At 49.3% G+C, this 14,107-nt stretch overlaps 1 protein-coding gene and 1 pseudogene across 1 annotated transcript in view; one reads left to right on the top strand and one right to left on the bottom strand.

Moving 5' to 3' along the window:
• Nucleotides 1–6,509, top strand: part of LOC144501870 (carboxypeptidase D-like) — a 181,707-nt gene extending 175,198 nt beyond the window's left edge. Inside the window, exons 18-20 of the mRNA XM_078225914.1 lie at nucleotides 2,827–2,999; nucleotides 4,616–4,800; nucleotides 6,380–6,509. Coding sequence (XP_078082040.1) covers nucleotides 2,827–2,999; nucleotides 4,616–4,800; nucleotides 6,380–6,402 — 381 coding nt within the window. The 3' untranslated portion in view covers nucleotides 6,403–6,509. The remainder of the gene's footprint in view (nucleotides 1–2,826; nucleotides 3,000–4,615; nucleotides 4,801–6,379) is intronic.
• Nucleotides 2,317–2,519, bottom strand: LOC144502204 (U2 spliceosomal RNA; annotated as a pseudogene).
• Nucleotides 6,510–14,107: the final 7,598 nt, after the last annotated feature.

Genomic DNA, 14,107 nt, shown 5'->3' with positions numbered 1-14,107 from the left:
AGATGCCCTCATAAGAACAGGATATGGTGCTTGACTCATCGATCGACAGTTCCGATGCGCCACAGCGAAAAACCGCACCGACCTCCTCAGAAGACAAACACGGGACACGGTGGACAGAGTACCCTTCGTTGTCCAGTACTTCCCCGGAGCGGAGAAGCTATGACATCTTCTCCAGAGCCTTCAACATGTCATTGATGAAGACGAACATCTCGCCAAGGCCATCCCCACACCCCCACTTCTTGCCTTCAAACAACCGCACAACCTCAAACAGACCATTGTCCGCAGCAAACTACCCAGCCTTCAGGAGAACAGTGACCACGACACCACACAACCCTGCCACAGCAACCTCTGCAAGACGTGCCGGATCATCAACACGGATGCCATCATCTCACGTGAGAACACCATCTACCAGGTACACGGTACATACTCTTGCAACTCGGCCAATGTTGTCTACCTGATACGCTGCAGGAAAGGATCTCCCGAGGCATGGTACATTGGGGAGACCATGCAGACGCTACGACAACGGATGAATGAACACTGCTCAACAATCACCAGGCAAGAGTGTTCTCTTCCTGTTGGGGAACACTTCAGCAGTCACGGGCATTCGGCCTCTGATCTTCGGGTAAGCGTTCTCCAAGGTGGCCTTCACGACACACGACAGCACAGAGTCGCTGAGCAGAGACTGATAGCCAAGTTCCGCACACATGAGGACGGCCTCAACCGGGATCTTGGGTTCATGTCACACTATCTGTTAACCGCCACGACTTGCCTGGACTTGCAAAATCTCACTAACTGTCCTGTCTGGAGACAATACACATCTCTTTAATCTGTGCTTAATGCTCTCTCCACTCACATTGTCTGTACCTTTAAGACTTGATTAGCTGTAAAGACTCACATTCCAATCATTATTTTGTAAATTGAGTTTGTGTCTTTATATGCCCTGTTTGTGAACACATCTCCCACTCACCTGATGAAGGGGCAGCAAGCGCTCCAAAAGCTAGTGACTTTTGCTACCAAATAAACCTGTTGGACTTTAACCTGGTGTTGTGAGACTTCTTACTGTGTTTACCCCAGTCCAACGCCGGCATCTCCACATCATGACCTCCCCTGTAGCCAGTGAGGATACAAAGATTTCTCTCAAGGCCCCAGCAAGGCGGCACGGTAGCACAGTGGTTAGCACTGCTGCTTCACAGCTCCAGAGTCCCGGGTTCGATTCCCGGCTCGGGTCACTGTCTGTGTGGAGTTTGCACATTCTCCTCGTGTCTGCGTGGGTTTCCTCCGGGTGCTCCGGTTTCCTCCCGCAGTCCAAAGATGTGCGGGTTAGGTTGATTGGCCAGGTTAAAAATTGCCCCTTAGAGTCCTGGGATGTGTAGGTTAGAGGGATTAGCGGGTAAAATATGTGGGGGTAGGGCCTGGGTGGGATTGTGGTCGGTGCAGACTCGATGGGCCGAATGGCCTCCTTCTGCACTGTAGGGTTTCTATGATTCATCTATGATTCTAATTTCCTCCCTTGCCTCTCTCAGTATTCTGGGGTATATCCCATCAGGCCCTGGGGACTTGTCTACCTTAATGTTTCTCAAGGACCCCAATACCTCCTCCTTATTGATCTCAACATGACTCAAACTATCTACACATCCTTTCCCAGACTCATCATCCACCAAGTCCTTCTCTTTGGTGAATACTGACGCAAAGTACTCATTTAATACCTCACCCATTTCCTCTGGCTCCATGCATAGATTCCCTCCCTTGTCCTTGCGTGGGCCAACCCTCTCCCTGACTGCCCTCTTGCTCTTTATATATGTATAAAAAGCCTTGGCATTTTCCTTAATCCTGCTGGCCAATGCTTTTTCATGACCTCTTTTAGCCCTCCTTACTCCTTGCTTAAGTTTCTTTCTACTTTCCTTGCATTCCACACTTGCTTCGTGTGTTCCCAGCCTCCTAGCTTTGACAATTTTTTAAAAATATACTTTTCCAATTCAATCAAATCAAGTCCAATTCAGAGTCTCAACAATTTGAGATATTTCCGATCCAGGCTGACAAGACAGGGTATGCGACCCTTTACCCTGTCTTGGGCCTGATCTACATGAGCCAAACTGATTGGAGTAGGCAGACATCTCCGCCTCCAAGGCTTGATCTCATTTGCATCTTAGCCAAAAGGCCGAGATGCCGCTTTTAAAATAGTTTTGACAAATTTTTTTTAATATACTTTTCCAATTCAATCAAATCAAGTCCAATTCAGAGTCTCAACAAGTTGAGACATTTCCGATCCAGGCTGACAAGACAGGGCCTTCACACCTGTCTTGGGCCTGATCTACATGAGCCTAGCTGATTGGAGGAGGGACAGGTTTCCTCCTCCAAGGCTGGATCACATTTGCATCTTTGCCAAAAGGCTGAGATGCTGCTTTTAAAAATTGCTTCATATGAAACATATGAAGCTTCAATGTAACCTAATGACCTCAACCAAGCACAGCATCCTATCCATACTACACTTGATCTTAGCCAAAAGGCCGAGAAGCGATGCTTCCTTTTTCTCTTTGATTAGGCTCACAATATCTCTCGTTGTCCAAGGTTCCCAAAACTTACCATACTTATCCTTCATCTTACAGTTGTGCTACCAAATAAACCTGTTGGACTTTAACCTGGTGTTGTGAGACTTCTTCCTGTCTTTCAGACATAGACAGGCTCATTGCCTGAGCCAGATGCTGACGCTGAGAGCAAGGTTTTGAGGAGAAGGAGAGGAGATTGATACTGAACCGTATCGCATTCAGTTATACATGTCACCACTGCCCCCTGCTGTCTAACCTCTTCTGTTCTTGGACTGTACAGGCAGTGGGACGAGATATCCTCTTACACTTCATTTTGCACCTTGTGACCAATTACGGCAAGAATCCTGAGCTCACCTGGTTTATGGACAGCACTCGAATCCACGTTCTGCCCAGCATGAATCCCGACGGATTCGAAATGTCCATTGAAGGCGACTGTGATGGAACTGCTGGAAGGTACAGATAGAGGGAAGAGTGCTGGGGAAATCAGGGAATATTTTAGACCGCAATTTCTCCACAGCACTCTCTCTCCGCTCAGCAATTCTTCAATTTCAATTCCAAATTCCTCATCCTTGTTTTTACATCCCTCCCCGGCCTCGCTCCTCCCTATCGCTGTGATCTCCTGTAGTCCTGAGATATCTGAGCTCCTCCAATTCTGGCCTCCTGTGCACTCCTCGATTTTAGTCGCTCCGCCATCCGTGACGTTATAGCTGCGTGTATTTTGGGATCCCGACTCCAAACTCTCTGCCTGACTCGCTCTCATTTCCTCCTTTGAGATACTCCTGAAAAACTTCCATCTTGGACCGAATATTTGGTCATCCGCTTCAATATCTCTTCTGTGGCTCAATGTCAAATTTAATTTAGCATTCACGCCTCCTCCTCCTTTGGGATGCAGCAAATTGCTGTTGTTAGTGACAGACTGTGATGGAACCGGCAGCACGGTGGCACAGTGGTTAGCATGGTTGCCTCAGAGCACCAGGGACCCGGGTTCAGTTTCAATCTTGTACCCAGCCCTCCCAAAGTAACAGTGGGAGGAGGATGCTGGGGGGGGCTTCAGAATTTTGGGCTGAATTGGGTCAATTTTCTTGTAACTTTCAACGTATTTCAATGTGGTTGGCACTGCTACCTCATAGTGCCAGGGACCTGGGTTAGATTCCAGCCTTGGGTGACTGTGTGGAGTGTGCACATTCTCCCCGTGTCTGCATGGGTTTCCTCCGGATGCTCCGGTTTCCTCCCACAATCTAAAGATGTAGATTAGGTGGATTGGCCATGCTAAATTGCCCCTTAGTGTCCCAAGATGTGTAGGTCAGATGGATTAGCCATGCTAAATTGCCCCTTAGTGTCCCAGGATGTGTAGGTTAGAAGGATTGGCCATACTAAATTGTCCCTTAGTGTCCAAGGATGTGTAGGTTAGATGGATTGGCCATGCTAAATTGTCCCTTAGTGTCCCAAGATGTGTAGATTAGATGGACAGGCCATGCTAAATTGCTCCTTAGTGTCCAAAGATGTGTAGGTTAGATGGATTGGCCATGCTAAATGGTCCCTTAGTGTCCCAAGATGTGTAGGTTAGATGGATTGGCCATGCTAAATTGTCCCTTAGTGTCCCAAGATGTGGAGGTCAGATGGATTGGCCATGTTAAATTGCCCCTTAGTGTCCAAAGATATGTAGGTTAGATGGATTGAGCATGCTAAATTGCCCCTTAGTGTCCCAAGATGTGTAGGTCAGATGGATTGGCCATGCTAAATTGTCCCTTCGTATCCAAAGATGTGTAGGTTAGATGGATTGAGCATGCTAAATTGCCCCTTAGTGTCCCAAGTAGTGTAGGTTAGATGGATTGGCCATGCTAAATTGCCCCATAGTGTCCAAAGATCTGTCGGTTAGATGGGTTAGCAGTGGTAAATGTGTGGGGTTATGGGGATAGGGCAGGGGGAGGGGGCCTGGGTAGGATACTCTGGAAGAGAGTCAGACTGGATGGGTCTGCACTGTAAGGATTCTATGATTCCAAATATGCCTCGCCCCTCAGTCCCCTGCAAGTCACCACCACGAGTGAGACCGTTGATTTCCTTTCCAGGGACAACGCTGATGGTTTTGATCTGGATCAGAACTTCCCTGACGCGTTCGATGAAAGGAAAGTGGAGAGACAGAACGAAACGGGGCACGTCATGGAGTGGATCAGTTCCATCCCGTTCGCACTGTCGGCCAACCTGCAGGCGGGAGCCGTGGCGGCAGTCTACCCTTACAACAGCTTCACCAAAGGTAAGTGATTCACTGCTGACATTGGAGCCAAGTAGGCAAGACCTGTGAGTTATAATGGCTGAAAGGGGTTCAGATACAGCTTAGCCTGATGGAGGTCTCTGTCCATGGACCGCGTGGCTGAGATGGATTTGCGGAATCACGATCAAATTCATAGCGAATGTGAATCAACAGCAGAAACCGTTCATAATTTAACATGAAACCAGCCGCCTCACTCACAGATGGTGCAACTCAAGATAGCAAGTTGTTTTTTTTTACTCATTTGTGGGACATGGACGTCGCTGGCTAGGACAGCATTTATTGCCCATCCCTAGTTGCCCTTGAACTGAATGTCTCGCTAGGCCTTTTCAGAGGGCAATTGAGAGTCAACCACATTGCTCTGGAGTCACATGTCAGCTGGACGGGTAAGGACGGCAGATTTCCTTCCCTAAAGTACATCAATGAACCAGATGGGTTTTCCCGACAATCGACAATGGTTTCATGGTCATCAGTAGATTCTTAATTCCAGATATTTTTTATTGAACTCAAATTCCACCATCTGCCGTGGCGGGATTCGAACCCGGGTCCCCAGAACATTAGCTGAGTTCTGGATTAATAGTCTAGTGATAATACCACTGGGCCATCACCCTCCCAATTAGATTCAAAGGATGTTGCTCTGAAGTTAGGACTAAGATATACAGGAAGAGGAAAATGTTGGGTGGGAATTTCCATCTGTGCTCACCCCAAAACCGGACAATCCCGTCCAAAGTCAATGGACCTTTAAATGGTCCGCCCCCCACCCGCTACAATTCCCGTGGTGGGCGGGACAGGGAAATTCCCCCCGTTGTTTAGTGGCTGTTTTGATGGATTTACAAGTACATCTTGGGAATTTACTGTTGCTGGATTTAGTTACTGAGCAGCTGGGTAAGAAATTTCAAGTTTTTAGATGTCCAGATCACCAACAACCTGCCCTGGTCCCCCCCATGCTGACACTATAGTTAAGAAAGCCCACCAGCGCCTCTACTTTCTCAGAAGACCAAGAAAATTTGGCATGTCAGCTACGACTCTCATCAACGTTTACAGATGCACCATAGAAAGCATTCTTTCTGGTTGTATCACAGCTTGGTATGGCTCCTGCTCTGCCCAAGACTGCAAGAAACTACAAAAGGTTGTGAATGTAGCCCAATCCATCACGCAAACCAGCCTCCCATCGCTAGACTCTGTCTACACTTCCCTCTGCCTCGGCAAAGCAGCCAGCATAATTAAAGACCCCACACAACCTGGACATTCTCTCTTCCACCTTCTTCCATCGGGAAAAAGATACAAACGTTGGAGGTCACGTACCCCAACTAACTCAAGAACAGCTTCTTCCCTGCTGCTGTCAGACTTTTGAATGGACTTACCTTGAATTAAGTTGATCTTTCTCTACACCCTAGCTATGACTGTAACACTACATTCTGCACTCACTCCTTTCCTTCTCTATGAACGTTATGCTTTGTCTGTGTAGCGTGCAAGAAACAATACTTTTCACTGTATGTTAATACATGTGACAAGAATAAATCAAATCAGATCAAACTGGAACATTTTCCTGCTGTGGTTATAGGGATTTCGTTCCCTTTTCACTGAGATTCCGAGTAGATCAGGGACCCGCGACTTGCTTGGAGTGACGGTCATCAGCTCAAAATGGAAAGCGCCAGCCTCGCCCGACCTTCCTGACTCGGGCCGGGTAAAACTCAGACGGTGTAAAGTGTTCCCTGCTCCAGTGACAGAGTGTAAAACGAGCGCAGCGCAGGAGGACACGCCCTTTTTTTTACAGCACTCGCTGCCCTAAAGCAGGTGAAGGAGCAGCGCTCTGAAAGCTCGTGATTCCAAATAAACCTGTTGGACTTTAACCTGGTGTTGTGAGACTTCTTACTGTGCTTACCCCAGTCCAACACTGGTACCTACACATCGCGTGTTTAAATGTCTCATTGAAGGGGGGAAGGAAAGTTTCTGAGGTAAGTGAGTGGGGTGTGAGGCTGGGGATTCAGAATTCGGTGGGGGGAGAGATCCGGACATCCGGGAGAGGGTGGGGTGGTGGGGCGGGAGGGGGGGTGGTGCTCCAGACAATTCGGGATTCTGGACATCAGGGCAGGGGTGGGGTGTCCAGACATCAGGCAGGGAGGCGGTGGGGGGATGGTCTGGACATCGGGGGGGTATTCAGACATCAGGGGGACAGGGATTCTGGACATCCAGAGGGTTCCGGATTTTGGGGCAGCAGTCACGACATCAAGGGATCTGGATATCGGGGGGGGGGGGCGCGTGGGGGTGGGAGGTCTGGACATCGTGGAGGTGGGGGCGTGGGGGGGATTGGGTTGGCGTCGATCAATTTGGGGGCAGGGTGTCAGGCTGGGTTGGTGTGGGGTCATGCCCAGCTGGGTTGTGATGAACAAAGCATCGTAGCTGTGAGGGACAGCTCGGTGGATAGGATATTAGTATGTAGATAGGCTGGAAAATTGGGCGGGGATCCTGGATTCAGGATTCAATCCTGGACCGGGGAGCGGCGCGGGCTTGGAGGGCCGAGGGGCCTGTTCCTGTGCTGTATTGTTCTTTGTTCTTTGTTCTTGGGTTGGTGGGGGCGGAGGTCGGGGTGAAGGTGGTTGGAGAGCCCTACGTGCATGTGGGTGGAGGGGGGGTTGCTTAGTTACAGGGACTGTGGGTTATCCTCTGGGGAGTGGGTTATCGTCTGAGGGTGTGGACTATCCTCTGGGGGTGTGGGGGGTGTGGACCCTCCTCTCGGTGGGTGTGGACTATCCTCTGGGGGTGTGGACTATGCTCTGAGGGTATGGGGAGTGTGGGTTATCCTCTGGGGGTGTGGGGAGTGTGGACTATCCCCTGGGGGTGTGGTCTATCCTCTGGGGGTGTGGTCTATCCTCTGGGGGTGTGGTCTATCCTCTGGGGGTGTGGACTATCCTCTGGGGGTGTGGGGAGTGTGGACTATCCCCTGGGGGTGTGGTCTATCCCCTGGGGGTGTGGTCTATCCTCTGGGGGTGTGGTCTATCCTCTGGGGGTGTGGTCTATCCTCTGGGGGTGTGGTCTATCCTCTGGGGGTGTGGTCTATCCTCTGGGGGTGTGGTCTATCCTCTGGAGGTGTGGTCTATCCCCTGGGGGTGTGGGCTATCCTCTGGGGGGGGGTGGGCTATCCTCTGGGGGCGTGGACCCTCCTCTGGGGGCGTGGACCCTCCTCTGGGGGTGTGGATCATCCTTTGGGGGTGTGGACCATCCCCTGGGGGTGTGGACCATCCCCTGGGGGTGTGGACTATCCCCGGGGGGGTGGACTATCCCCTAGGTGTGGCGGGGGGGGGGGGGGGGGAACCGTGCAGGGCTAGATCTGGATCTTTCAAATAGTTACTCATAAGTTGAAGTTCTTTTTCTCGTTCTAACTTTCTGAGTAATTATTAGGGTAAAATTGGCAGAACCATCTGAAGTTAGTGATTTAAATCATTGTCGGAAGTTTCCCAGCGCAATTATCCAGGGAAATTAGTGCTTCTGGATAATTGCCCGAGTAATCCCTTACGTGGGAGCTTCCGAGACAGATTCCCCAGCCTATTTACCCCTCAACTCCAACCCTGGGAAGTCTGGAAGTTACGGCCCGATGTCTTAATGCAGCTTCATTCGCTTGTTGTTGCACATTGACGTCCACTGGCCTGGTTAGAAAAGCCCGGTTGATAAGATGTTGTGTTCGAGTGGAGCACTTACTGAGGTACATGCACCGCCTTTCAATATCCAATATTGAGAAATGCCTTCCTCTAATCAGAGGCACGTGAATCTAGAAACACCAGCTCCGAGATTGTGAGGCAAACACTTACGCATTTTATTGCATTCCATTGTTTTTAGTGGCAGCATTAACCTAGTTATAAATAAACATAGGAACATAAAAACTAGAAGCAGGAGGAGGCCATTCGGCCCTTCGAGCCTGCTCCCCCATTCATTACGATCATGGCTGATCATCGAATTCAATATCCTGATCCCCCCTTCCTCCCATATCCCTTGATCCCTTTAGCCCCAAGAGCTATATCTAATATCTTCCGGAAATCAGACAAAGTTTTGGCCTCAACTACTTGCTGTGGGAGTGAATTCCACACATTCACCACCCTCTGGGTGAAGAAATTTCTCCCCACGTCAGTTCTAAAAGGTTTACCCCTTCTCCTCAAACTATGACTCCTGGTTCTGGACTCCCCCACCAACGGGAACATTCTTTCTGAATCTAGCCTGTCTAACCCTTTTAGAATTTTATAAGTTTCTATGAGATCCCCTCTCACTCTTCTAAACTCCAGTGAATATAATCCTAACCAACTTAGTCTCTCCTCATAAGACAGACCTGCCATCCCAGGAACCAGCCTGGTAAACCTTCGCTGTACTCCCTCTATAGCAAGGACATCATTCCTCTGATAAGGACACCAAAACTACACACAGCACTCCAGGCGTGACAAGTTAAGGTAAAAGGGTTAAATTCTGTGTTAAAAAGCTTTGCAGTGGAAATTCACGTGAATGCATTAGGAATTCAGCCACTAATATTGCAAATAAAGGAAGCGTCGCATTAGAGCAATGTCTGAATACCAACCTTATTTATCCTTAAAAATGTTTCAGCATGTAAGGACACTAGATGGCCACCATGCTCCACAGCAGGTGGTGACTCACTCTTCATGCTGTAACTACCGAAGTTTGCGATAAAAGATTAGTGATTTTAGCACCAATGTTTACACCTGTCAGGAGAACTGGTGCTTTTCCAGTGAGAGCATCCTTCCGACAGCAGAGCGACCTTTATGGAAACATTTTTCTTTCCCTGTCACTTCAGTCAGATTGGACTGGAATTTTCTGGTTGTTCCCCCCACTACTCTCGCGCTGCCAGCAAGGATGGAGAATTTGGCACTCAGCCATTCGCTGCATTGGAAAATCCAGCCGGCACTAACGGCCGGAAAATTCTGTGTCAACTCTGGGTGGGATTTTCCCAAAAAATGACTAAGGGCGTGATTTTCCCACCGCGCGCCCCAAGATGGAAATTCCCACTCAAGGTCAGCGGACCTGTAAATGGTCCACCTGTAAATGTTCTGTCCCGTCCGCGACAGTTCCCACAGTGGGCAGGACCAGACATTTACCCCCGAAGGGTCATTTTGGGTGAGAAAACCGGTGTGAAGGCTCAGCCTTTAACACCATTATTCCTACGAGACTCATCTCCAAACTCCCTGGCCCGGGGCTCGACTCGTCCCTCTGCGACTGGATCCTGAACTTCCTAACCCACAGACCACAATCATTCAGCCAGGATTGAATGGCGAAGCAGACTCGATGGGCCAAGTGGCCTAATTCTGCTCCTATGTCTTATGGTCTTATTCTTAATACCGATGCCCCACAAGGCTGTGTTCTCAGCCCCCTACTATACTCCTTATACACCTATGACTGTGCGGCCAAATTCCCCTCCAATTCGATTTTCAAGTTTGCTGATGACACCACCATGGTGGGTCGGGTCTCAAACAATGACGAGACAGAGTACAGGAATGAGATAGAGAATCTGGTGAACTGGTGCGGCAACAATAATCTCTCTCTCAATGTCAACAAAACGAAGGCGATTGTCATCAACTTCAGGAAGCATAGAGGAGAACATGCCCCTGTCTACATCAACGGGGACGAAATAGAAATGGTCAAGAACTTCAGGTTTTTAGGTGTCCAGATCACCAAAACCTGTCCTGGTTCCCCCCATGCTGACACTATAGTTAAGAAAGCCCACCAATGCCTCTACTTTCTCAGAAGACTAAGGACATTTGGCATGTCAGCTATGACTCTCACCAACTTTTACAGATGCACCATAGAAAACATTCTTTCTGGATGTATCACAGCTTGGTATGGCTCCTGCTCTGCCCAAGACCGCAAGGAACTACAAAAGGTTGTGAACGAAGCCCAGTCCATCACAAAAACCAGCCTCCAATCCATTGACTCTGTCTACACTTCCCGCTGCCCAGCAAAGCAGCCAACATAATTAAGGACCCCACGCACCCCGGACATTTTCTCTTCCACCTTCTTCCATTGGGAAAAAGACACAAAAGTCTGAGATCACATACCAACCAACTCAAGAACAGCTTCTTCCCTGCTGCCGTCAGACTTTTGAATGGACCTACCTCACATAAAGTTGATCTTTCTCTATACCCTAGCTATGGCTGTAACACTACATTCTGCACTCTCTCCTTTCCTTCTCTATGAACGGTATGTATAGCGCGCAAGAAACAATACTTTTCACTATACTAATACATGTGACAATAATAAATCAAATCAACGCAATAGTGATTTGTGCTGGAAAGTCCTCCCCGAATCAAATCACAGTTTTCCCACAGTGAGGTCATTTTCTGGGAGGGGTTGGGTTTTGCTCCAGTTCTGAGGTGTGGGGCTTTAACACGCTGCTAAGTTCAGCTTCACTGAGATTGGCCGCCATTACTATAGAGTACCGCAATCTCAAATTGAAATTGTGGACCTCCCCCCTTCCTCCCCCCACAGACATCAGGGACTCTCCCCCCCATCCCCTCACTGAAGGGATGTTTCCCCTCCCCAACAACGATCGCCAGCATCGGGGAATAGGGCCCCCCCCCCACAGTGGGTCCTTCATTTTCTCCCCTTTCATACCCCACTCCCTCAGACTTCACCCCCACTCAGGCCCCAACCCCTTGGCACTGCCCCTGGAATCCTGGCAGTGCCCACCTGGCAGTGCCACGGTGCCAGACTGGCACTGCCAGGTGGGCACTGCTTCGCCATGTCCCTGACCACCCAGTGGACTTCAATGGCCTCCGAGCCTGGTCTCCGTCTGTGGAGATCAGGAGTGATTCTGGCCAAGTTCCCACTGCGCCCGAGGGTCGGAATATCCCAGGAGCTTTGGAGAATCAGCAGCCAGAATTCTCCGGTCTCGTATGCCCCGCTGCTGATGTCAGCAAGAACAGAGAATCCAACACTCAGCCAAATCTCCGTTCACTGAAGCGGGAGCAAGAATCCCAGCCGCAGGCGAGGTCGGAGAATCCTGCCCAGTGTATTTAAATATTAATTGAAATTAATATAGCCTATATAATATTTAAATAGGCTAACCTGGTTGGATTATGTCTGGGAGCGGAAGCTGTGAGGATTCCAACAGGGTTTTGCACCATTCTCCAGCCCCTGTCCACTTTAACATGACCTGCGCTGGGTACAGCGGGGTTGGAAAACACTGGTCTCTGTTTCTCTCTCCACAGATGCTGCCAGACATGCTGAGTTTATCCAGCATTTCCTGTTTTTTTACTTCAGATTTCCAGCATCCACATCATTTTGCTTTCATTACAATCGGATACCCGGTCATTCCCACATTTCTCTTTGGAGGAGCTCGGTGTTCCCGATTTCCCGCATTCGAACAAGGAACACACTTTAACTTCATTAGCTGTGAAACACTCTGTAACATCCCGAGGTTGTGACGGCGCTACCAAAATGCAAGACCTTTCTTTTCTTTGTGTCCTGCTAACTGAGACTGTGCTCTGACAGAATGATGTTCCCTCTCACTAGTGATTCCCAGGGTGAAGGAGGGTTCTCTATTCCCAAGCGTGTTTGTTCGATTTTGTCCAGGAAATCTCTCCAGATTTGAGATGGGTGTCAAAGAACAAAGAACAGTACAGTACAGCACAGGAAACAGGCCCTTCGGTCCTCCAAGCCTGTGCCGCTCCTTGGTCCAACTAGACCAATCGTTTGTATCCCTCCATTCCCAGGCTGCTCATGTGACTATCCAGGTAAGTCTTAAACGATGTCAGCGTGCCTGCCTCCACCACCCTACTTGGCAGCGCATTCCAGGCCCCCACCACCCTCTGTGTAAAAAACATCCCTCTGACATCTGAGTTATACTTCGCCCCTCTCACCTTGAGCCCGTGACCCCTCGTGATCGTCACCTCCGACCTGGGAAAAAGCTTCCCACTGTTCACCCTATCTATACCCTTCATAATCTTGTACACCTCTATTAGATCTCCCCTCATTCTCCGTCTTTCCAAGGGGAACAACCCCAGTTTACCCAATCTCTCCTCATAGCTAAGATCCTCCATACCAGGCAACATCCTGGTAAACCTTCTCTGCACTCTCTCTAATGCCTCCACGTCCTTCTGGTAGTGCGGCGACCAGAACTGGACGCAGTACTCCAAATGTGGCCTAACCAGCGTTCTATACAGCTGCATCATCAGACTCCAGCTTTTATACTCTATACCCCGTCCTATAAAGGCAAGCATACCATATGCCTTCTTCACCACCTTCTCCACCTGTGTTGCCACCTTCAAGGATTTGTGGACTTGCACACCTGGGTCCCTCTGTGTTTCTATACTCCTGATGACTCTGCCATTTATTGTATAACTCCTCCCTACATTATTTCTTCCAAAATGCATCACTTCGCATTTATCCGGATTAAACTCCATCTGCCACCTCTCCGCCCAATTTTCCAGCCTATCTATATCCTGCTGTATTGCCCGACAATGCTCTTCGCTATCCGCAAGTCCAGCCATCTTCGTGTCATCCACAAACTTGCTGATTACACCAGTTACACCTTCTTCCAAATCATTTATATATATCACAAATAGCAGAGGCCCCAGTACAGAGCCCTGTGGAACACCACTGGTCACAGACCTCCAGCCGGAAAAAGACCCTTCGACCACTGCCCTCTGTCTCCTATGACCAAGCCAGTTCTCCACCCATCTAGCCACTTCTCCTTGTATCCCATGAGCCTTAACCTTCTTAACCAACCTGCCATGTGGGACTTTGTCAAATGCCTTACTGAAATCAATATAGACAACATCCACGGCCCTTCCTTCATCGCCACACTCCGGCGCCTGTTTGGGTGCACTGAGGGAGAATTTAGCACGGCCAATCCACCTAACCAGCACATCCTTCAGACTGTGGGAGGAAACCGGAGCACCCGGAGGAAACCCACACAGACAAGGAGAGAACGTGCAGACTCCGCATAGTCTTCCAAGCCGGTAATCGAGCCCGGGTCCCTGACGCTGTGAGGCAGCAGTGCTAACCACTGTGCCACTGTGCTGTCCTTCATTTGTAAAGCCGCAACTCGGTCAGGTGGACCGGTACATGATGAAGTGGATTGTTAAGGGAATGTCTCTAAATTGCCTGTCAGCCATTGGTATGTGTGTCCAGGTGACCATAGAGCACAACTACATGGTGCCCTTCGAGGTTGCTGCACCCAATTGGTACTGCCAGGATCTGACGTGTTATAGGCAGGAATTTTTTAATTATCAGTTAAATTTGCTGACATTCCCTTTTAGTTAAGGCAGGTGGGCTGTTTTTCGTAACAACC

The sequence above is a fragment of the Mustelus asterias genome, chromosome 12 (assembly GCF_964213995.1).
Source record: "Mustelus asterias chromosome 12, sMusAst1.hap1.1, whole genome shotgun sequence".
NCBI lineage: Eukaryota > Metazoa > Chordata > Chondrichthyes > Carcharhiniformes > Triakidae > Mustelus > Mustelus asterias.
This window is presented reverse-complemented; position numbering and strand designations above follow the sequence as displayed.